Source organism: Pantherophis guttatus, chromosome 9, assembly GCF_059756535.1.
Source record: "Pantherophis guttatus breed Tessera chromosome 9, ASM5975653v1, whole genome shotgun sequence".
Lineage (NCBI taxonomy): Eukaryota > Metazoa > Chordata > Lepidosauria > Squamata > Colubridae > Pantherophis > Pantherophis guttatus.
In genome coordinates this window covers 6,142,082-6,164,704 of record NC_142071.1, presented here as the reverse complement: position 1 = coordinate 6,164,704, position 22,623 = coordinate 6,142,082, and the positions used below count along the sequence as shown (strand labels likewise).

Below are 22,623 nucleotides of genomic sequence, written 5' to 3'. Positions count from 1 at the left end.
CAACCAAGCTCGGAGACCACCAAGGACCCCCTCAGCCTTAGAACAAAGTAGAATTAGTTCATCTTTTTAAAAAACATATTGATTTTGTTTTATCAACAAAACTGAAATGCAAAACAGAAAAAAAACATACATCCAGCACTAACAACAACAAAAGATTGGTGTACAAAAAAAAAGGTGGGGGGATGGCTCAAGTATCAAATAAATTTAACATTATACATATAGAATCCACCCTGTGAATTAGTTCATCTTGTTGTGCTTCCTGACTGGTATACCTGGAAGAACAGACATCAAATGAAAAGAAAGACTAGGGGAGACATGATAGCAGTGTTCCAATCTCTCAGGGGCTGCCCCAAAGAAGAGGGAGTCAAGCTATTCTCCAAAGCCCCTGAAGGCAGGACAAGAAGCAATGGGTGGAAACTAATCAAGGAGAGAAGCAACTTAGAACTAAGGAGAAATTTCCTGTCAGTTAAAACAATTACCGTGTTTTTCGGAGTATAAAACGCTCCGGACTATAAGACGCACCTACCTTTTTTGGTGAGGAAAGCAAGAAAAAGAAATCTGCCTCTGCCTCCCAGCAATTTTGCCTCGTTGCAGCAAACTGCAAACAGCCTGCTTTACTTTCATTTTCGTTTTTTTTTATTTTACTTTAGATTTATATACCGCCCTTCTCCCTAGGGACTCAGGGTGTACAGCCAAGTAAAAACACATAAATACATAATACATAATACATAGATTAAGAACAGATTAAAAGAAAATATCTCAATTTGGCCCAAAATTTAAAAAGACAAACGAATTTAAAATCATTTAAAAGGATTTGTTAGGCCAGCTTAAGTTTTCAGCATAGCTTGATTAGCACAAGAAAAAAAGAATCTGCTCCCAGCAATTTACCTCCTTGCATCAAGCAGCAGAGGCCCCTGCAAAACAGCTGAGAGTCGGGAGGCCGATCCAATCAAGTTGTGCTAATTAGGCTGTGCTGAAGCTGAAACGAGCTGTTCCTTCTTGCTGCAAGGAGGTAAATTGCTGGGAGGCAGAGGCCAAAGGGTGGGGGCCAGTGGGTGGGCGGGGCTACATTCGGTGTATAAGACGCACCTAAATTTTCACCCCTTTTTTGGGGGGGGGGAAGGTGCGTCTTATACTCTGAAAAATACAGTAATCGATAGAACAACTTGCCCCCAGAAGTTGTGAATGTTCCAGCACCGGAGGTTATTAAGAAGAGATTAGACAACCATTTGTCTGAAATGGTATAGGGCCATGATGGCAAACCTATGGCATGCGTGCCAGAAGTGGCACGCAGAGCCATCTCTCCAGGCACGCTAGCCATCGCCCGTTGCTCTTCCAGGTTCTGGCGCGCACATGCGCCCCGGCCAGCTGGTCTTTGTGTGCACGGGAGCACCGGAAACCGGAAGAACAGCACCCAGGAAGCTGAACTTCCGGTTTCCAGCGCATGTGCAATGGCCAGCTGATCTTTGCACACGCATGCACACCAGAAGACCAGGTGACCGTATGCATGCGCACACCGGAAGCTCAACTGCTCTTCTGGTGCTCCCCCATGCTCACATGCTCCCGTTTTGGCACTCAGTGCCGAAAAGGTTCACCAACACTGGTATAGGGTTTCCTGCCTGAGCAGGGGGTTGGACTAGAAGACCTCCAAGGTCCCTTCCAACTCTGTTATCCTATTCTAAATTCTATTTTTGTACATTGTTTTTATTATGGCTGTTCACCGCCCTGAGTCCTTCGGGAGAAGGGCGGTATATAAATAATAAAATAAATAAAATAAAATAATAAAATAAAATAAAATAAAATAATAAAACAAAAAAAATAAAATAAAAATAAAATAATAATAAAATAATAAAATAATAATAAAATAAAATAAAATAAATAAAATAATAAAATAAAATAAAATAAAATAAAATAAAATAAAATAAAATAAAATAAAATAAAATAAATAAATAAATCTTGCAAGCCTGAAGGCACAAATTTCTCACCTCCACTTTTAAGTACTTGGTCCATTAGGGTGGATCTTCCCTGAGTTTCTCCTTCTGGCCATTAAGTGACTGTAGGCTACGGTCTCTCTTATCTGATTGTTTCCTAGGCAGCATTTCCTCCTGTTTTCATTCCAGGTTCATCCATACATTCCATTACAAATGTGTCACTAAACTCATTGCTTTTAAGTAGAGGCCAGGCCTAGACACTTACGTAATTGTTTCAATGAGTTTTGGTTCTGTGCGGAATCTCTGAATATAGTTGCTAATGCTAGCCTTTTTTTTTTTTTTTCCTGCTTTGGGGAAAACTCATCCAGCACTTGAAGAAGCAGCAAAACGCTTCCAGGAACTAAAAGCACAAAGAGAAAGTAAAGAAGCACTTGAGATCGAGAGGAATTCCAGAAAACCGCCTCCCTATAAACACATTAAAGTGAGTCCCTTGCACTGTTCAGGTGTGTGTGTGTATGGGTGCGAAGCATATAGGTGGATTTTAAGTGCGTTGCTTCTTAAATGTGAGGATATTTTATTTTCCTATACGTATCGATAGAATTTTTAGTCTGTTTGTTTTGGGAAAATCTAAATCCCCTTTGAAACTGGAAATTAGTATCTTGAGCTTCCTTTTTCTCAGCTTAAGACTCATCACAGAGTCCTCATCAGATCTCTGATTCTGCTCACAAAAGTTGTCATCAAATGGCAAATGTGAGAGGGGTCTTGGTGCTTTCTGAGTGTGCTTGTTTTTTTGCAGATATTTCATTACCCAAATTAGGTAACATCATAGTGATTACCCCATAGTCATCGTCTTCCTCCTCCTCCTCCTCTTCCTCCTCCTCCTCCTCTTCCTCTCCGCAAACCTCACTCCTTTCTAGCACTGATGATGTTACCTAGTTGGGTCATAAAACGTCTGCGAGAAAACAAGCAAGCTCAGAGAGCAGCAAGGACTCCTCCTTTCAGCCCTGAGCCACAAAGATTCTCCTTCATTGTGAACTAATGCTCTGCCTGTGCCCTTCATTTTGCATCCCACAGTCCAACAAAGTGGTAGGAAAAGTCCAGATCCAAGTTGCGGACCTGTCCGAAATCCCTCGGTGTAACTGTAAGCCAGCGGACGAGAATCCCTGTGGCCTGGAGTCAGAGTGCTTGAATCGAATGCTGCAGTACGAATGTCACCCTCAAGTTTGCCCCGCGGGAGAACGCTGCCAAAATCAGTGCTTTACCAAAAGACTCTATCCGGAAGCGGAAATTATCAAAACCGATCGACGCGGCTGGGGTCTGCGCACCAAACGGAACATTAAAAAGGTAGCCAGAGGCTGGCTTGGTTTTTGAATGGGTTACCTATTCCTTTTTTTTAATTATTCTTTAAAAATCAGATGAAGGGAGGAAGATTAAAAACGAAGCCAGAACGAAAGGGGAAAAAAATAATACTGCCTTATGACAGTTCTCATTGTCTACACGAATGTAAAATAATAGAAATGCACACAGCTAAGCATCACTTATAAAGTTTAGCTACCATATTTTTCGGAGTATAAGATGCACCTTTTTCCCCCCTAAAAGGGGGTGAAAATTTGGGTGCGTCTTATACACCGAATGTAGCCCCTCCCACCCACTGGCCCCCACCCTTTGCCCTCTGCCTCCCAGCAATTTACCTCCTTGCAGCAAGCAGCAAGAAGAAACAGCCTGTTTCAGCTTCAGCATAGCCTAATTAGCACAAGTCGATTGTCCCTTGGATCAGCCTCCTGACTCTCAGCTGTTTCAGGCTGCAGGGATTACCATTGCCTATTGCTGCGCGGGCCTCTGCTGCTTGTTGCAAGGAGGTAAATTGCTGAGAGCAGATTTTTTTTTTCTTGTGCTAATCAAGCTATGCTGAAAACGAAAATGAAAGTAAAGCAGGCTGTTTGCTGTTTGCTGCAACGAGGCAAAATTGCTGGGAGGCAGATTTCTTTTTCTTGTTTTCCTCACCAAAAAAGATAGGTGAGTCTTATAGTCCAGAGCGTCTTATACTCTGAAAAATACGATAGGTTCTTAGAATCTGGAATTCTTTTATTATTAACTTAAAAGATCTATATGCAATCAATTCTTTGTGGGGCATTAGGATAATGACCAATGATTATTAGGTTATTCTTTAGAAATAATGATTCAAGAACAACAAATGACAATAAAACTGAAAAAAGCCTGAAGGTATATGTACACTTTAATTTTTTTCCCCCTATATTCTAGTAAGGAGGTGACTTATTTCACCAAAATTTTTGTTGTTAAAAACAGTCAAGCCACCCCACAAAAGATGCTTGAACTATCAACACAAAATGAAATCTTATGAAATTCCTTCTGTTCATATTCTTTTAGTAGCAGACTCCGTTTTCTAACTTTAAGCTTGATGACTAACCGAAACAAAGGAATTCCAGTCATTTCATTTCTTAATGTATACATTTTAACTACTTAAAATATTTCCATGACAAAATTCACTTAATTTGGTTTCTGGAAGGAAGCGATTGTTTACCAATTCGTGCACAATTTTTGCTCCGAAGTTAGTTTCCCTCACAATTCCTCTGTTATCTAATTGCATATTTTTAGTACTATTGCATATTTGATATTTTCTTTGGTCCGAGGGTCAGAGGAAAGCTGTAATGTTGTGGGGGAGGATGGAATTCAGCTCATGTCCATTCAAGCTTTCAGTACAAGTTCTTTCAAATTTGGGGGTCCCATTGTCTGATGCTACCGGGCCTTAAGCCTTTCGGAACTGAGCCGTGGAAGTGATGGGCAAGCACACATGAGCACATATGCATCCCCGCTCTCATGAGCAGCGGATGAGTGCATGTGTGTGCTCCATATGCATGACTGTTGTGGCCCGTACGCGGCCTGTGCAGCTAGTAGCTGATTCAGACAGCGAGGAGGCTGGTGTGGTGCTACGCCAGCAGCCTGTGCAGCTGGCACTCGAGTCAGGCAATAAGGAGGCTGGAGAAGATGTGGTGCCAGAGGCGGGGATTCAACCAGGTCCTTCAGAATCTCCAGAAGCTCCCTTAAGTGAAGAGGACGAAGAGGAGGAGCCTCTTCTCGATGCACGGGTGCGCAGAGCTTCCAAAAGGCAGGAGTGGCTCCTCAGGAGGAGGTCTCCTCGAGAGTAAGGGTTGGGGCTAATTGGCCACTCCCTTAGCCTATTTAAGGAGGAACGCCGACTGAAGCAATTTGCAGGGAACAACTTCGTTCACATACCTTCGTGTCTTGTCTTGCTTATCTTATCAGCTTCCTGCAAATTGCTTCTGGGCATTCTGCCAACCATAGTAAGTTTTCAGTTATTATTCTTCGAATTCTTGGCGGCTCTTAATGCAATTAATTAACAGCCATTGTTATAAAAGACTGGTTTATTCAGTAAACTAAGGTTTGAACGGACTTTGTTTGTGCTGCGTTCTTTGGGGTCCGTAGCTGGGGCAGAACAATGACCAATGGGTGCACAGACCCATCTCCTCTCCCTCGCACCGGATCCACGAAGCCGAAAATGTTGGGGAACTCTGTTCTATAATAGCATTTCTCCATCTGGGCCACTTTAAGATGGGCAGACTTCAATTCCTAGAATTCCCTAGTCATGGCCGGTTGGAGAATTCTGGTAGTTGAAGTCCACACATCCTAAAGCCCCCCACGTTGAGAAATACAGCTCTATAGCATAATGCCCTCGTTTATAAGTCCGTTTCTCTTCTGTTTTGTTTTTTCTTTTAGGGTGAATTTGTCAATGAATACGTTGGTGAATTAATTGACGAGGAAGAGTGCAGATTGCGAATTAAGCGTGCCCATGAGAACAGCGTGACTAATTTTTATATGTTAACTGTTACCAAGGTAAATGGATGCCGTGTATGTGTGCGTGTGTGTGCGTGTGTGTGTGTGTATGTTTGTATGTCATTCGGGCATCAGAGATATTATAGTTTTGACACCTGTGAAAATGACAGTCACATTTCTGCATGTGAAATCCACCAGCAAAAACTGAGTTAGATTATCAAGAGTTTCAAATGAAACCACTCTATAACCTTCCTGCAGGGACTATGAAAACAGAAAAGGTGTTTAGAACATAGAATATTGCAGTTGGAAGGCGCCTTAGAGGTCGTCTAGTCCAGGGGTCACCAACCTTTCGGGCTTCAGGGACCACTAAATTCATAATTTTAAATCCCGTGGACCACTAATACGATGTGCCTAATGACCGGCTGGGTGGGCGTGGCTAGGTGGTCATGTGACTGGGTGGGCGCGGCCAACCTGATGTCACTCGTGTCGAGGGGAGGGGCGAGTAAAGGCCAGTGAGGCACCCCTCGACATGAGTGACAAGTTGGCCACGCCCACCCAGTCACATGGGTGGACGCCCCTCCCCTCTCAGCCACTCCTTGCCTGCCCACCTGAGCTCTTTAGGGCCCCATCAGTAAACAGTTGTTGGAGCTAAGCAGCCACCGTGAGAAAGAGTTGGCAAAACAGCTGGCTCAGTTCAAATTGGATCTGACCAAGAAGGAGGCTCAGCAGAAGCACCTCACTGAGGACTATGAGCATAGGCTTTCCAAGCAGAGGGAAGACTTGTGGGAGTGCAAGGCCAGGTACCGGCACTTGGAGGCTCAGTGGGCTGAGATGGTCAGCCAGTTCCAGGCCATGATTCAGTCCCACTGGAACGAGGCCCTCCGACTCTTTGCCACCAGAGGCGCTTCCCTCCAGCCTTCCCCAAAGCCCCACACCAGGAAGCTGAAACAGACCCCAAGTCGGAATTTCTGCCCCCCTCCGACCCACACAAAAAGACCCCGAAGGGGGAGACTCTCTGCAGCAACAAAACGTTCATTGCACGTATCTGTCCCAGGGGCCGTAGTTTGAGGACCCCCTGATTTAGTGCAATATAAAAAAGGCAAATAATTTTTCTGCGGACCACCAAAATTTTCTCGTGGACCGCCAGTTGGTGACCACTGTTCTAGTCCAACCCCCTGTTTGAGCAGGAGACGCTATACCATCTGAGATAAATGGCTGTCCAGTGTCTTTTTCAAAACCTCCCTTGATGGAGTACTCACAACCCCCGCTTTTGGCAGGCGAGAGCAAAAAGGTTAGCCATCACTGGTGTAGGGTTTCCTGCCTAAGCAGGGGGCTGGAGTAGAAGACCTCCAAGGTCCCTTTCAACTCCTATTCTATAGTCTATAGTCTATAGTCTATAGTCTATTCTATTCTATTCTATTCTATTCTATTCTACTCTACTCTACTCTACTCTACTCTACTCTACTCTACTCTACTCTACTCTACTCTACTCTACTCCACTCCACTCCACTCCACTCCACTCCACTCCACTCCACTCCACTCCATTCCATTCCATTCCATGTTTTCTACTCTACTCTACTCTACTCTACTCCATTCCATTCCATGTTCTCTACTCTACTCTACTCTACTCTACTCTATTCTATTCCATCTTCTATTCTATTTCTATTCCTTCTATTCTGTTTCTATTCTAATTCCAATTCTATTCTATTCCATTCCATGTTTTCTACTCTATTCTACTCCACTCCATCTTCTATTTTATTTCTATTCCTTCTATTCTATTTCTATTTCTATTCCATTCCATTCTATTCTATTCTAAACCATTCGTTCTTTAATGAGTGTCGTGTTAATTACTGCATCCTTTGTCTTATCCCAGGACCGCATAATAGATGCTGGACCAAAGGGAAACTACTCTCGCTTCATGAACCACAGCTGCAACCCCAACTGTGAAACCCAGAAGTGGACAGTGAACGGAGACGTCCGAGTGGGACTCTTTGCTCTATGTGATATTCCTGCAGGTAAATTGTCTTCTGAACGTTTCGCCTTGGAAGTGGGTGTGGATATTTTGACCTCTTCATTGCCTTTTTGTTTGTTTGTTTGTTTGTTTTAATCTAAGAGTCCTTTGTTTTGTTTTCTCTATGGAGAGTCTCAGTCACCCAGGTCATGGTTGTCCCAAAAGTGTTTTTTCTGAAGACAACTGGTTTTTCCTTGAAGATGTGTTTTATCTGGTGACGATGTGTTTTATCAGGGCAACCTGGTCTACCCAAATATGGGATGGAGCATACTGCTTCCGCTTCCGCCTTTCAGCCCGAATCCAGGAGCCTTCGCAGGCAGTCGCTTCCGTGATAAACTATTTTTGTGCTTAATTTAAATTTTACCGACAAAGAAAGGAAGGGAGACTAGTATAGATCTATTTCAAGCTATTTAGCTCTCATCAGCTAGCTATCCCCTTCTGGGATTTGAACCTGGGCTGCTTGCATATTAGGTGGATGTATTAACCTCTACACCACAGGCTCCCCTCCAGCGGTGGGTTTCACATTATGTTACTATCGGTTCACCATGCGCGCACACGCTCCCTTCGTACGCTCATGCACCCAGTTTGGACGTATGTGCACCCGGTTTGCCCGCACACCTGCCTTCCACGCATGCGCCCGGCCTTCCGTGGATGCGCCTGTTCTCAAAAACGTGCCTAAGTAGGATGGCATAGAGCCGGGGCGGGTAGACAGGCCCACCCGCGATTTCCGCTACCAGTTCGGGCAAACCGGTTCGTACCAGCTGAGTACCACCTCTGCTCCCCCTCGCTTTGTCGCCTGTACCAGGGAGAGATTAAGTGTTTTTCCAATGAGACCAGTCTATCAGGGCAACCTGGTCTAACCCAAATATGGGACGGAGCATACCGCTTCCGCTTTTGCCTTTCCTTGAAGACTTTTCGCTTCTCATCCAAAGAAGCTTCTTCAGCTCTGAGAGCTAAAGAAGCTTCTTGGATGAGAAGCGAAACGTTTTCAAGGGAAAAACCAAGTCCAGTTGCCTTTTGAAAAAGCACTTTGGGGGGGGCAGTCTTTTGTTTTGTGTTGTTAGTTGCGAAGTCGTGTCCGACCCATCGCAACCCCATGGACAACGTTCCTCCAGGCCTTTCTGTCCTCTACCATCCTCTGGAGTCCATTTAAGCTCACGCCGACTGCTTCAGTGACTCCATCCAGCCACCTCGTTCTCTGCCGTCCCCTTCTTCTTTTGCCCTCCATCGTTCGGCTCTTCTCCAGGGAGTCCTTCCTTCTCATTAAGTGGCCAAAGGATTTGAGTTTCCTCTTCAGGATCTGGCCTTCTCAAGAGCAGTCAGGGTTGATCTCCTCTAGGACTGACCAGTTGGATCACCTTGCTCTGTCTGTCTGTCTGTCTGTCTGTCTATCTATCTATTGTTGTTGTTAGTTGTGAAGTCGTGTCCGACCCATCGCGACCCCATGGACAATGTTCCTCCAGGCTTTCCTGTCCTCTACCATCCTCCGAAGTCCATTTAAGCTCACGCCGACTGCTTCAGTGACTCCATCCAGCCACCTCGTTCTCTGCCGTCCCCTTCTTCTTTTGCCCTCCATCGTTCCCAGCATTAGGCTCTTCTCCAGGGAGTCCTTCCTTCTCATCAGGTGGCCAAAGTATTTGAGTTTCATCTTCAGGATCTGGCCTTCTCAAGAGCAGTCAGGGTTGATCTCCTCTAGGACTGTTTGTTTTGTATAACTCCCATAATACTATTATCAATCTCTGGGTTGTGTCCTACCTTCTCCTCCTGTCCAAGAATGCAGGCAGCATGTGGCCTAGTTGTCGTTTCTACGCTTGAAGCTCCTGGATTCCTTCCAGTTCTTTTCCCTCAGTTTGACCTGGATAGGGATATTCTCTTAAGTCTTCTGTTTTCAGAGTTTTACGCTGCCTCTTAGTTCTTTTTTGCTGCTGCTGTTGTTGTTGTTCATTCACAGCCTCTTGATAAAACATTTTCTCCGAACATTTTGAAAAAAACATCTCTGTATGTGGTTTTTAAGCCTTTGCCTTTTTGTCCATACCGACTCTGCTGCTGGGACTGGATGGAAAAAACGAACTGTTTCCCAGGGCAAATAAAGCAAACGGGAAAAGCTTGTATTTGGAGAAATAATTCACTAAGGAGAAATTTCCTGACAGTTAGAACAATTAACCAGTGGAACAACTTGCCTCCAGAAGTTGTGAATGCTCCAACACTGGAGATTTTTAAGAAGATGTTGGATAACCATTTGTCTGAAGTGGTGTAGGGTTTCCTGCCTAAGCAGGGGGTTGGACTAGAAGACCTCCAAGGTCCCTTCCAACTCTGTTATTCTATTCTATTCTATTCTATTCTATTCTATTCTATTCTATTCTATTCTATTCTATTCTATTCTATTCTATTCTATTCTATTGTCAACACAAGGAAAACGCAATTTTAGAGGCAAGTAAAGTCCTGAGTTTTCAGCTTGCAGGAAACACCCTGGATAACCCAAATAGTGCTGATTTAAGTCTTTTGATCATAAGGGATGTCTCTGATAGTGACAGTGGAGTAGAAGCATGGGAAAACCAGAGAAAGAGATGCTCAAAAGGAGAAATACATTCCTTATGAATTCTGCAAGCCACCAGCTCATTTTGATAAGGACAAGAGTTTTCACCGGCGACGAAGATCGCAAGCGCATTTTTAATATTTTGATTAAGATTTCGCCTAAGCTGGCATCTATCACTTTTTTTCTGAAGCAAAAAACGAAAGCATTCCTACATTCTGTGCCAGGTATTAAACTAATTCTCTTGAACTTGCAGGGATGGAGTTAACATTTAACTATAATTTGGATTGTCTGGGCAATGGCAGAACTGAGTGCCACTGTGGAGCAGAAAATTGCAGTGGATTCCTAGGAGTGCGGCCAAAGGTTAGTCACACAAGTGAGAGAAAGCCCTCTAGGACAAAAACCACAGATAGATGGAATATCGCACAGACATCGTCCACATTCTCTGTCTGCTTGTGCTCACCACTCAGAACAAAGTCCAAACGAGGACTTTCCTCCTGATCTCTTTCATTACAGGCAGTCCTCGACTTATGACAGTTTGTTTAGTGATCATCCGAAGTTAACAACGGCACCGTATGGCCGTTTTCACGCTTACGGACTGTTGCAGCATTCCCCCGGGTCACCCCGTGAGCAAAATTTAGACACTTGGCAACTGACTCATATTTATGACAGTTGCAGTCAGTGGTGGGTTTTTACCAGTTCGGGCGAACCCGTAGCGGCGGGAGGCTCCGCCCACCCGCCCGGATGTCATCCCGGACGCTCTGCACATGCGCAGAAGCGCAAGCGGTAGCGAACCAGTTCAGAACTGGTAGCAGAGGTAAGTGAAACCCACTACTGGTTGTAGCGTCCCGGGGTCACGTGATCATCTTTTGCGACGAGCGAAGGCAATGGAGAAGCCGGATTCGCTTAACAACGGCAGAGGTTGACTTTACAACTGTACAAAGAAAGGTGGTTAAATGAGGCAAAACTCACTTAACCACCTTCTCGCTTGGCAACAGAAATTTGGGGCTGAATTGAGGTTGTAAGTCGAGGACTACCTGTATAGTATCTCCCGCTTCATTTAGGGCTGATGGCAACTGTTCATCTGAACTTTTTTGGGGGGGCTGGAAGTTTTTGCTTTCAGATGTCAGGGATTGGGACAGCAGAAGGCTTATAGGGAAAAGGGAATGGCCTTGACACAGGAGGAAGAGCCGCTACCAAGGCAATGATGTCCAGGGGCTTCAGTCCAGTCCAAGAAATAAATTTAAGAGAACATCTCAGGCAGGCCCCTGCCTAATTCAAATGGAGATAGTGAAAGAAAAGCACATTCAGACTTGCAGGACTGTGTGACTATTTATTTATTTTATTTTATTTTATTGAATTTGTATACCGCCCTACTCCCGAAGGACTCAGGGTGGTGAACAGCCATAGAATAAAACATACAGATACAAAATTTAAAATAAACTAAAACGAATTAAATAATTTGGCTGAACAAATTTAAAACCCCAATAATTTAAAACCAAATTTAAAATTTCCATTTAAAAAGGGGAAAGAATTAGGTCAGGCCAGCTTGATGAAATAGGAAAGTCTTGAGCGCGCGGCAGAAGGTACGCAGATCCGGGATCCTCCATGTCTCCGGGGGGAGCTCGTTCCAGATTGTAGGTGCCCCCACAGAGAAGGCTCTCCCCCTGAGGGCCGCCAGTCGACATTGTTTGGCCGACGGCACCCGGAGGAGCCCCTCTCTATGGGAGCGTACTGGCCGGTGGGAGGCTATTGGTGGTAGCAGGCGGTTCTGTAAATAACCAGGTCCTAAGCCATGGAGCGCTCTAAAGGTGATAACCAAAACCTTGAAGCGCACCCGGAAGACCACCGGGAGCCAGTGCAGCTCGCGCAGGAGAGGTGTTACATGGGAGCGCCACGTCGCTCCCGTCACCACCTGCGCAGCCGCACTCTGCGCCAGTTGGAGCCTCCGAGTGCTCCTCAAGGGGAGCCCCATGTAGAGAGCGTTACAATAGTCCAGACGGGAGGTGACGAGGGCATGAGTGACCGTGCTATAGATCAGGGCTGGGGAACTCCGGCCCCTTTATGATCTGTGGACTTCAACTCCCAGAATTCCTGAGCCACAAGAATTCTGGGAGCTGAAGTCTACAGGTCATAAAGGAGCTACATAGTCCCCCACCTCTGTGTAGATGATACAATGAAAGTAGTCCTGTCCTCTATGGTGTTGGTTTCTTAGCCTGGTCTACCTTGTAAGCAGGGGTGGGCTGCTGGGGGTTCGCAAGGGTTCGGGAGAAACCTCTAGCTAAGATTCTGTGCAGTTCGGAGAACTCCCAAATCCCGCTCCTGGCTGGCCCCGCCCACCCCTCCCCTCTCAGGAGTCCCCACACAGCCTGTTTTGGATGCAGATAAGTGCAGCGCGTGCATGGAGGCTCAGGGAGGGTGAAAAACAGGCCTACTAGAAATTTGGGAAGGCCGGAAACAGGCCCGTTTCCAGCCTCCGGAGTCTGGGGAGGCTGTTTTCACCCTCTCGGAGGCTTGAGGAAAGCCTCCAGAGCCCGGGGAGGGCAAAAACACCACCACCATCCCACCATGGTACAGGAGGCTGACTAGGCCACACCCACCATGGCCACGCTTACCCAGCAACTGGCCAGAGAACCCCTTGCTAAAATTTTTGAAGCTCGCCCCCTACTTGTAAGGCTGACTTAAGGCAGCCAGTCCTCCTTTCAACTTTATTAATATTCTTCTTGGCTTTTCCCTCTTTTCCCGGTCAGACGGCGTGCGCAACAGCAAACGAAGAGAAGGCGAAGAACGCAAAGCTGAAGCAGAAGAAACGGAAGATAAAAACGGAGCAGAAGCAGATGCACGAAGACAATTGCTTTCAGTGTGGAGATGGGGGTGAACTCGTCATGTGCGACAAAAAAGACTGTCCCAAAGCATACCACCTCCTCTGCCTTAACTTGACACAGCCACCCTTTGGTAGGTGCCTGCAATTTTGTAGCAGCTGTAAATAGGCCTTTTGTGGGTTGGTGGGGGGAGAGGAACGGACGGACGGGACATGAAAGTATGTCTGTAAAAGTCACCTGGCTGCTTAAGCTAGGAGCTGTAGTGGCGCAGTGGTTAGGATTCAGTATTGCAGGATAACTCTGCTCACTGCCAGCAGTTCGATTCTCACCAGACTCAAGGTTGACTCGGCCTTCCATCCATCCAGGTGGGTAAAATGAGGACCCAGATTGTTGGGGAAAATATGCTGACTCTGTAAACCGCTTAGAGGGGGCTGTAAAAGCACTGTGAAGTGGTATATAAGTCTAAGTGCTATTGCTTGGGAAGGAAGGAAGGAAGGAAGGAAGGAAGGAAGGAAAGGAAGGAAGCCAGCCAGCCAGCCAGCCGTGTTGGTGCAATGGTTAAGAGTGCTGTATTGCAGGCTAACTCTGCCCACAGCTAGGAAGTTCGATCCTGACCGGCTCAAGGTTGACTCAGCCTTCCATCCTTCCAAGATGGGTAAAACGAGAACCAGATTGTTGGGGACAAGAGGCTGACTCTGTAAACCGCTTAGAGAGGGCTGTAAAAGCACTGTGAAGTGGTATATAAGTTATTGGTTAGGAAGGAAGGAAGGAAGGAAGCGATGTTGGTGCAGTGGTTAGGATTCAGTATTGCAGGTTAATTCTGCTGACTGCCAGCAGTTCGATCCTGACCGGTTCAAGGTTGACTCAGCCTTCCATCCTTCCGAGGTCGGTAAAACGAGGACCCAGATTGTTGGGGGACAATATGCTGACCCTGTAAACTACTTAAGAGAGAGCTGTAAAAGCACTGTGAAGCGGTATATAAATCTAAGCGCTATGGCTATTGTTGGTCTCTTTCAGTAGTGCAGTTGTGAAGAAATTAAATTAGGGAGAAGACCCTGATATCTCCAGGAAGCCCACATACCAGTCCCCCAATGGAGCAGCAGGGACTATGTCCCCTTCCAAGAGACTTGCACTGAGTTTCCACACTCCAGCCAGTTTGCCAGCCTTCCGCAATCATGAAGGAATTTGGGACGATTGGTGTTTTTCTTGCTTCCCCTAAAAAGTTTTTATTTTTTCCCAGGAATTCTTCAGCCAATCCTGAAATGACCCTTTTAAGGCGGTCTTTCCATAGGATTGGCTCTGCCAATACTTTTTGGCTTGAAAATACAAGACCAGGGTAGTTATTTTCTGTCAAGGTTAGGAGAGCAGCTGTGTTTACTGGACTTTTATCTTGCTTTCTATTAACCTTGAATTTTATTTGGTTGGTAGATTTGTTTTTTGGGCACATCTCAGAACGTAACATGTTTGCCCTGCTAATTCCTATAAATTAATCTTATCAAGCTGAGGTAGCAGTAGACCTCTCAGAATGTCTACGGAGATTCTCAGTCATCCAGATCAGGGGTCTCCAATCGTGGCAACTTTAAGCCTGGCGGACTTCAACTCCCAGAATTGCAAAGCTGGCTGGGGAATTCTGGGAGTTGAAGTCCGCCAGGCTTAAAGTTGCCACAGTTAGAGACCCCTGATCCAGCTCATGGTTGTCGCAAAGGTGCTTTTTTTTTCAAGAGGCAACTGAGCTTTCTGGATTTTCTTCAAAGAAGTTTGCTTCTCATTCCAAGAAGCTTCATTTCGTGACCATTCAATGTTGCAATATCATTGAAAAAAAAATGACTTAATGAAAGAAGAGGGAGTCAAGCTATTCTCCAAAGCACCTGAGGGCAGGACAAGAAGCAATGGGTGGAAACTAATCAAGGAGAGAAGCAACCTAGAACTAAGGAGAAATTTCCTGACAGTGAGAACAATTAACCAGTGGAACAACTTGCCTCCAGAAGTTGTGAATAGCAATAGCAATAGCACTTAAGACTTATATGCCATTTCATAGTGTTTTTACAGCCCTCTCTAAGCGGTTTACAGAGTCAGCCTCTTGCCCCCAAAAATCTGGGTCCTCATTTTACCCACCTTGGAAGGATGGAAGGCTGAGTCAACCTTGAGCCTGGTGAGATTCGATCTGCTGAACTGCAGCTAGCAGAATTCTCCAACACTGGATATTTTTAAGAAGAGATTGGATAATCATTTGTCTGAAATGCTCTAGGGTTTCCTGCCTAATCAGGGGGTTGGACTAGAAAAACTCCAAGGTCCCTTTCCTTTCCTTTCCTTTCCTTTCCTTTCCTTTCCTTTCCTTTCCTTTCCTTTCCTTTCCTTTCCTTTCCTTTCCTTTCCTTTCCTTTCCTTTCCTTTCCTTTCCTTTCCTTTCCTTTCCTTTCCACTCCATTCCACTCCACTCCACTCCACTCCATTCCATTCCATTCCATTCCATTCCATTCCATGCATCCTGGAATGGAACCATTTTCAAGGTTCCTTTACTATAGAAATACTTTTTTTTTTTAATTTGGTTTATATGCCGCCCTTCTCCAGAGACTCAGGGCAGTTTACAATGCGTTAAGCAATAGCCTTCATGTTTTGTATATTTATACAAAGTCAATTTATTGCCCCCACAATCCGGGTCCTTTTCAGAGACCAGCACATTCTATTTTATTCTCTATTCACAAAGAACAAACCGTCATATAAAGTAGTTCTTAGTTTGCACCGTGAAACGGGGCTGAGTTTATTTTCTTCCTATGCCTGGGCTGATGCCTCTTTGATCTCTCTCGTTTTCTTCCCAGGGAAGTGGGAGTGCCCGTGGCACCAGTGTGCCATCTGCGGCAACCCGTCGACTTCGTTTTGCGAGTTCTGCCCTCACTCTTACTGCAAAGATCACGAAAAGGGAGCTCTGGTCTCCTCGGCCTTGGACGGGCGCCTCTGCTGCTCTGAACACAACCCCAAGGCTCCCGTGGCCCCCGAGTATTGGGGCAAGATCAAGCGCCGACTGGAACAGCAAAATCCGGAGGAAGCCTCGAAGGAGTGAAGAGAGGCACCTCTTCACGAAAACGCAACCCCCAACATTTGTTCCCCGTTCCGGGTGCGGCAAATCCTTGTGAATCTAGATACAGTGCCAGGGGAAGCCTCCTCAAATCTTTTTAGAGCTGCCTCTATGGGACTCGGATTAGGATCGCCGGATCTAACGGAAGGCAGTTAGGAGCCTTGCGCATCTGATTAGATCCGTTTCCCCGTGAATGTGTCTTTCGGGTTCTCGAAGATCAGGAAGAAGCAACGTTGGCATCCATTTCTCTTTTTTTGTTTGTTTTTTTGTTTTGGTTTAAAAGAGGAGACCTTTCCAACGCCAGGGGAAGGGTTTGCAAAAAAAAAAAAAAAAAAAAAGGACCTTGAATTTAAAAGTATGTTCTCTGCGTGTAGAAAAAAAAAGAAAAGAAACATAGCAAAAATATTTATTTATTTAATTTTTAATGGACTTTTTTGAGGATTTCTGGTTCTAATACAATCAGTGTGTCTGAAAAAGAGTAGCAGCACCAGCCTGGTATCTTATCTCTCTCTCTCTCTCTCGCTATGTGTCTTTTTTTATTATTATTATTAATTTTTTTTTCCTGTCTGGTTTTACAAATTATGGGGTAAATAACATCAGATAAATCTTATCGGGCAGTTCCAAAGCGAGATACTTCCAGTAATTTCATGATGGCAAGAGTTGGGTTGGTTTCTTGCTTTGCTTTTTTCTTTCTTTCTTTCTTTCTTTCTTTCTTTCTTTCTTTCTTTCTTTCTTTCTTTCTTTCTTTCTTTCTTTCTTTCTTTTTTTTTTGAGATGGCTCAATCCCTCTTTCCTTTTCGAGTGAGTAAAACGATCATCATGATACCTTCTCCCACCAAAAGAATAAATAATAAAAAATAAAAAATTAGGACTCCGTGATTTTGGAAGGGCGTCCTTGACGTGATGTTATCGGTCCCTTTGGAACCATGTATTCTGGCAGCTTCTTAACATGCGCGATGTTTGCAGTTCTGCCCTTTTTCTTTTTTTTCCCCCAAAGGGCTTGTGCAGAAGAATCTGGTAGGTTGTGCCTATAAAAATCTGGGTGGGGAAAAAAAGAGGCTGGGGAATATTTCTCTTTTGGCCCCGGAGTCTGGTTTCATTACGCATAAGGTCACTTTTCTGTCGCTATTGAATCCGAAAGAGACTTGGGTGAGGAAAGTCACCGGAACCGTGCTCCTCTTGACTGTTGTAACTCTCGCTACGTTATGGGAAACGGGCACGGGTGACCTCCTCCTGCCTTCACAAGTTGGAATTTCAGGCTCTTCTTTTGCAAGGCATTAAGTTGGTTTCTTCTTTTTAGGAATCTTCTACCATGCAGAACCTGTACTCTTGCATGGTTTCCACGGTAATAGATGCTGATGAAGATTTACCTCTTTGAATCTGAAAGGCAGAGTTTGGCTGCCAGCCGTTTATATGTTCCATATGGCCAGTTTTTGTTCTTGTCTCATCCGATTTTGACGTAGGGTATTCAAAGGAGTCGCGTTGCTGGATAGGAATATGGTCTGTCTTACAAAGCCATGTGTGTATTTCATAAAGACTAGTTTATTAATCTTTCTAAAAGAGCCAGCACTGAAATCTACATAACGTGTTCCCGTTGGGTATTCCAAGTGTATCCTGAAATACTTTTTATTTAGGATACTTAGTTCAATAATGACTGTACATTGATTTATATGAGCATGACAGATTAGGCGAATTTCACGAAATAGACAGTATTTTATGATGCCCATGACTCCTTTCTTAGTTTTTTTTAGCTTTTTTTTTTTAATCTTCTTTTTAAAAGCCTATAAAGGAAAAGCAAATACAGCTTCTATTTTCCTAATCCGCATAGGCGTAAAAATAAGGCGGCACACTACATTCCTTTAAAGTACCTAAGATGTCTTTCGATTTTCATTCAGTTGGCAAATTCCTTTGCAGATCACTGACTTTGTTTTCTTGTATTGTATAAGCTTCAGAATCATGTGGACTAATGAAATGCAAAGCCCTAAAAGACGATGATAACGTATTCGATAACACTAATGAACGTTTAAAGTAATTTTTGAGAACACTACAATTTATTTATGTATATTTAGGTTTAGATTTTAGGATTATTTTATTACATATTTGATTTTTTGGGCGGGTGGGGAGGGGGGAATAGGTAAAAAAAACAAGGTCATGGAGGAAGAAATTTTTTTCAGAGAGGATTTTATCCTAATCTAGGAATCCTAAATTCAGAATTCTCGCCTTTATTTTCTTTCATACACTCCATTATTCCTTGACAGATTGGGAATGGCCTACAGAAAGCCCAGATTTCGTGGCAGCGCACCTTGAGAAGGCAAATATAAAATTTAGGGAATAGATGCCGCTGAAGTTAAGGTGAAGTTTGGAAATACTGCAACTCCAATCAATGAATGGCATTAAAGCTTGGACCCGATCATGTTCTCTAAATCATGTTCTCCTTTCTCTTTGGTCACCTTTCCCCTCCTCTTTTCTCTCTCTCAATTGCCTTGTACTGTTGTGGTTCTTTATCTTTTTCATTGTGCTTCAAAGAAACTTGTGTCATTCGGCTGGAGAGATCTTTTGTCTTTAAATAGTGGAGGATCCAGCATCATTAGTAGAACTTGTATGTCACCTCAAGTGCAATTTTGCAAGGAAAAGTGGCCAAAATTATTGATAAAATTGAAGGATCGTTGGTGGGATAGTCAATATTCAGAGCAAATCTTACTTAGGCCACCCCTGAATTAGCCCAGTCCTCAGAAGAAGGGGACACTCCACTATCACCCCAATTTAAAGTCTTTGTTTCAGATTTTCCCCACTAATGGATGCAAAACTGAAGAAAGCATCCATTTTATTTGGGTGATATTTTTTTGTTAGAATAAACTTTTTGGAACCCCATAAAGTTTCTTCCTTAAGGTGTTTCAAACTTTTGCTGGCTCATTCACTACTACTTTTTAAATGTGGATTCATTGTTCTAGATGGAGTCCTTCGCTCTGGTTTGATTTGATTTGCTTGAAGAAGTAAAACGGGAAGGTTGTCTTTGAAAATGCCGTCTTACCATAAGCAATATAACATCCTTAAGGTACAGAAATATTGATTGCGAATTATAGTAGTGTTTTTTTTTTGTGAGCAACGGAAATATTAAAAGATTCCTGGATTCTCTCTCTCTCCTTTCTCTCAAATTCTAATTATTCAGAACATAGGGAAAAAATATTCTTTGATAAACAAAGAACCTTGGTTCTGTTCTATAAAATCCTAAACGTAGAATTTGGTCCCTTTGCCTCTGCACAAACGAGGTCGAAGTATTGCCGCGAGAAATGGAAGTTGGGCCAAATAAAGGCTGACTTTCTTCTCTGAATATATCCCTGCAATCAGGTATTTTCCCCTTCCCATCCTACACTGTGTGCTTGAATTATAAAATGTGCCCCCACTCTCTCCATCTTTTCCTAATTAACGCATAAGGATAGGATGTGATGGGTTTTTCTTTCCAAGCAGCTCATCGGAATGGGTAACCACTGCTGATTATCTTGTATGCACTTAGAATAGATTTAAGTTTTCCCTGCGATACGTATCTTGCTCTGCACACATCTGTGGGACAAACCCACAGTTGAACACAGCAGTACTTCTTGGCGAGCGGACAACGGACATGCATAGTAGCACGCTGTGAATTCAGTGAAATGTAATTTCTGAGCGTGCAGTCACTTAGCATTGTCGTTTGTATGCGCAAGCCACGATAGGGGTGCCGTAGAAAAAAAAAAACCAGTTACATTTTTGCTTTGTCCCTTACAACACGCACTTTAATCAGGAGTGGAAAGTTGGCTTGTTCCGCTAAGAAGGTTTGCAGTTTTATGTTCTTGCAATCATGGAGACGCTTTGAGCTTTGAAACTGCCTCCTGTAGAATGCAGAAATCTTTGGGCTGTATTGTGATAACTCTTGACTCAAGACTCTGGAATGCTTTTTGCATTGCGGCCTTGGTTAAATCTGTGCCTCGAGGAAATATGTTTTTGTCTGCAGGCATGAAATGACAAAAAGTAGCATGAAAACATCTGGCGAGGTGAATCGTTTAAAGAACATTGTTTTGACACTTAGATTTCAAGCAGGTGTCTCGCGAATTCGGGGGATACCTGGGGACACACAGGTGGGAGAGTCATGCCTGCATATCTTTAGACCTACAACTGTTTCATCAAACACTCCAAGGGTTGCAATTCATCCAAGAAATGGGGGGGGGGGAATCAAGAAACATTTCTGCCATTTTTCTGGTTTGGGTTTTGAGGAATGAAATAAGAAACAAAGGAAGGCGTATTCTGGTCTTCTCTTGCAAGCAGCCGCCTGCACAGTATTTTTGGACGACGTTTCCCCCTCACCCCAATTTCTTTCCAAACCTCCCGTGTAAAATCATGGGCCCGTTGCTGTGGTTTGATCTCAAAGCTCTGGGCAGCCTCCCCCCAATCCCAAATTGTATATTTTTAAGCAAAGTGTTTTGTTTGTTGGTCATGGTGCTTTTTTCTTTGCTCCAGGACGTACAATACAGGCATGTACTGTACTTCCTACATTGTGTGTTAGCAGCCCTTAAGTGCATATTTGCATTCTTAAAAAGGCCGCGCGGGAAACGGTTCTGTAGAACTTGTAACGAAGAGGAAGGGACCCAGGGGCATCTCTGGCTTGGCGCCCTTCTGCGTAACCCCGGTGGCATTCGAGAGATGTAATTATTTACAATATCATTGCCAATGATCTGAAAACCCATTGACTGTATATATATATGGAGATGCTATGGGTAGGGTTGGGAGGTGGGGAAAGTCAGCCGCTGGTACGAATATAGTCACTTTAACATTGTTATCTTCTGCCTCATTGAATTCAGGGTTTAAAGTACTTGAAACTATTTTCCATGCTTATTTTACAGTTTGTATTTTATTTATTCATTTTCCTGTTGTATTATGAGTCTCACCCCCCCACCCCCACCCACCCGAACGTGGAATCTGAAAGAGATCTCCGCTTCTATTGCACGATACGAATTCAAGGCGTTATAGCAGTGTTGGCGAACCTTTTCGGCGCCACGCAGATGCTCTTCCGGTTTCCGGCATGCGCACTGGCCCCCCTGGTCTTCCGGTTTCTGGCCCGTGCGAAAACCAGGTGCGCATGCGTGCGCTGGGAAGACGATCTTCTGGTTTCCAGTGTGCGCATGTGCACTGGTCATCCGGTTTCTGGCACACATGCGCTCACAAAGACCAGCTAGCGGGCGCGCATGTGTGTGCCGGAAACTGGAAGATCATCTTCCCGGTGCGTGTATGCACACCAGGTGGCTGCTGTTTCAGTTTCCGGCGCTGCCGTGCACATGAAGACCAGCCGGCTGGCGCGCCAGAACCCGAGAGGGCAATGGGCAATGGCTCGCGTGCCCGGAGAAATGGCTCTGCGTGCCACTTCCGGCACGCGTGCCATGGGTTCGCCATCACGGGCGTATAGGAAATACTTGGAAAGTAAACTCCACTCCTTTTCTTGACGCTGTTAAGAGCCGTTGTCTGAGGGTAGGAGCAGCATTACGACTTTCCAGTATGTTTGTATTTCTAACACTAAAAGAGCCTTTCTGCTTTTTTTTGCTCTCCACGTCAGAGATTTCAGACGACAACAAAAAAACAAAAACAAAAATGCACTTATCGCTCCTAGAAGATAACTGAGATAACTCTGGGAGGTGGACTTGAGCAAATTGGTATTCAGCTGCCTGGGGCGAGCTTGGGTGCAAATATAATTGGGTAAGGGGCACTCTTTTTCTGGAGAGGATGGGAGGAAAGGAAAGGGGCTGGTTTTTTTTTTTTGGTTTTTTTTTTTTTTTTTTTTTGCAACTGCGGTGTCATGCATAAATCTAGGAATGGGGTGTCTGCCCAGCATCAACTCTGCCTATACCATTAAATTTGCCAGTTTGCCAAAGCTGTTTGTTCACTGCTTCCCATTATAGGGATGATAATAGTCCCTGCACACAGGAATGGGCTGTGCTTCTCTTTAAATCAGGGTCTTCAAAACTTGGAAACTTTTAAGGTTTGTGGACTTCATTTCCCAGAATTCCCTAGCCCAGAGGTCTTCAAACTTGGCAGCTTTGAGACTTGTGGACTTCAACTCCCAGAATTCTCCAGCCAGCATAGCTGGCTGGAGAATTCTGGGAGTTGAAGTCCACAAGTCTCAAAGCTGCCAAGTTTGAAGACCTCTGCCCTAGCCAGTCATGCTGACTGGGGAATTCTGGGAATTGAAGTCCACAAGTCTTAAAAAGTTGCCAAGTTTGGAGATCCCTGATTTAGGTCATGTATTACATGTTCTCCTGAACGCCTGGCCCACATCGTTGAGCGCCAAGGCCTCCTGGGAGAATTGAGTTCTCGATAAGAACTAACCGGAGAAAAGCTTTATGTCTGTTTTAGGTTCTTTCATGTTGATCTGTAATCTGGTCAATGTCATTTCTTCACTGCCCCGGTTTATT

General features: G+C 44.5%; 1 protein-coding gene across 6 annotated transcripts in view; it reads left to right on the top strand.

The window, feature by feature from the left end:
* NSD3 (nuclear receptor binding SET domain protein 3) overlaps positions 1-16,664 on the top strand; it is a 114,428-nt gene extending 97,764 nt beyond the window's left edge. For all 6 annotated transcript variants that reach the window (XM_060693591.2, XM_087875890.1, XM_060693589.2 and 3 more), the window contains 7 exons: positions 2,300-2,412; positions 3,006-3,275; positions 5,688-5,804; positions 7,618-7,759; positions 10,545-10,651; positions 13,039-13,243; positions 15,930-16,664. In XM_060693591.2, the coding sequence (XP_060549574.1) occupies positions 2,300-2,412; positions 3,006-3,275; positions 5,688-5,804; positions 7,618-7,759; positions 10,545-10,651; positions 13,039-13,243; positions 15,930-16,171 (1,196 nt within the window). In that variant the 3' untranslated portion in view covers positions 16,172-16,664. The remainder of the gene's footprint in view (positions 1-2,299; positions 2,413-3,005; positions 3,276-5,687; positions 5,805-7,617; positions 7,760-10,544; positions 10,652-13,038; positions 13,244-15,929) is intronic.
* Positions 16,665-22,623: the final 5,959 nt, after the last annotated feature.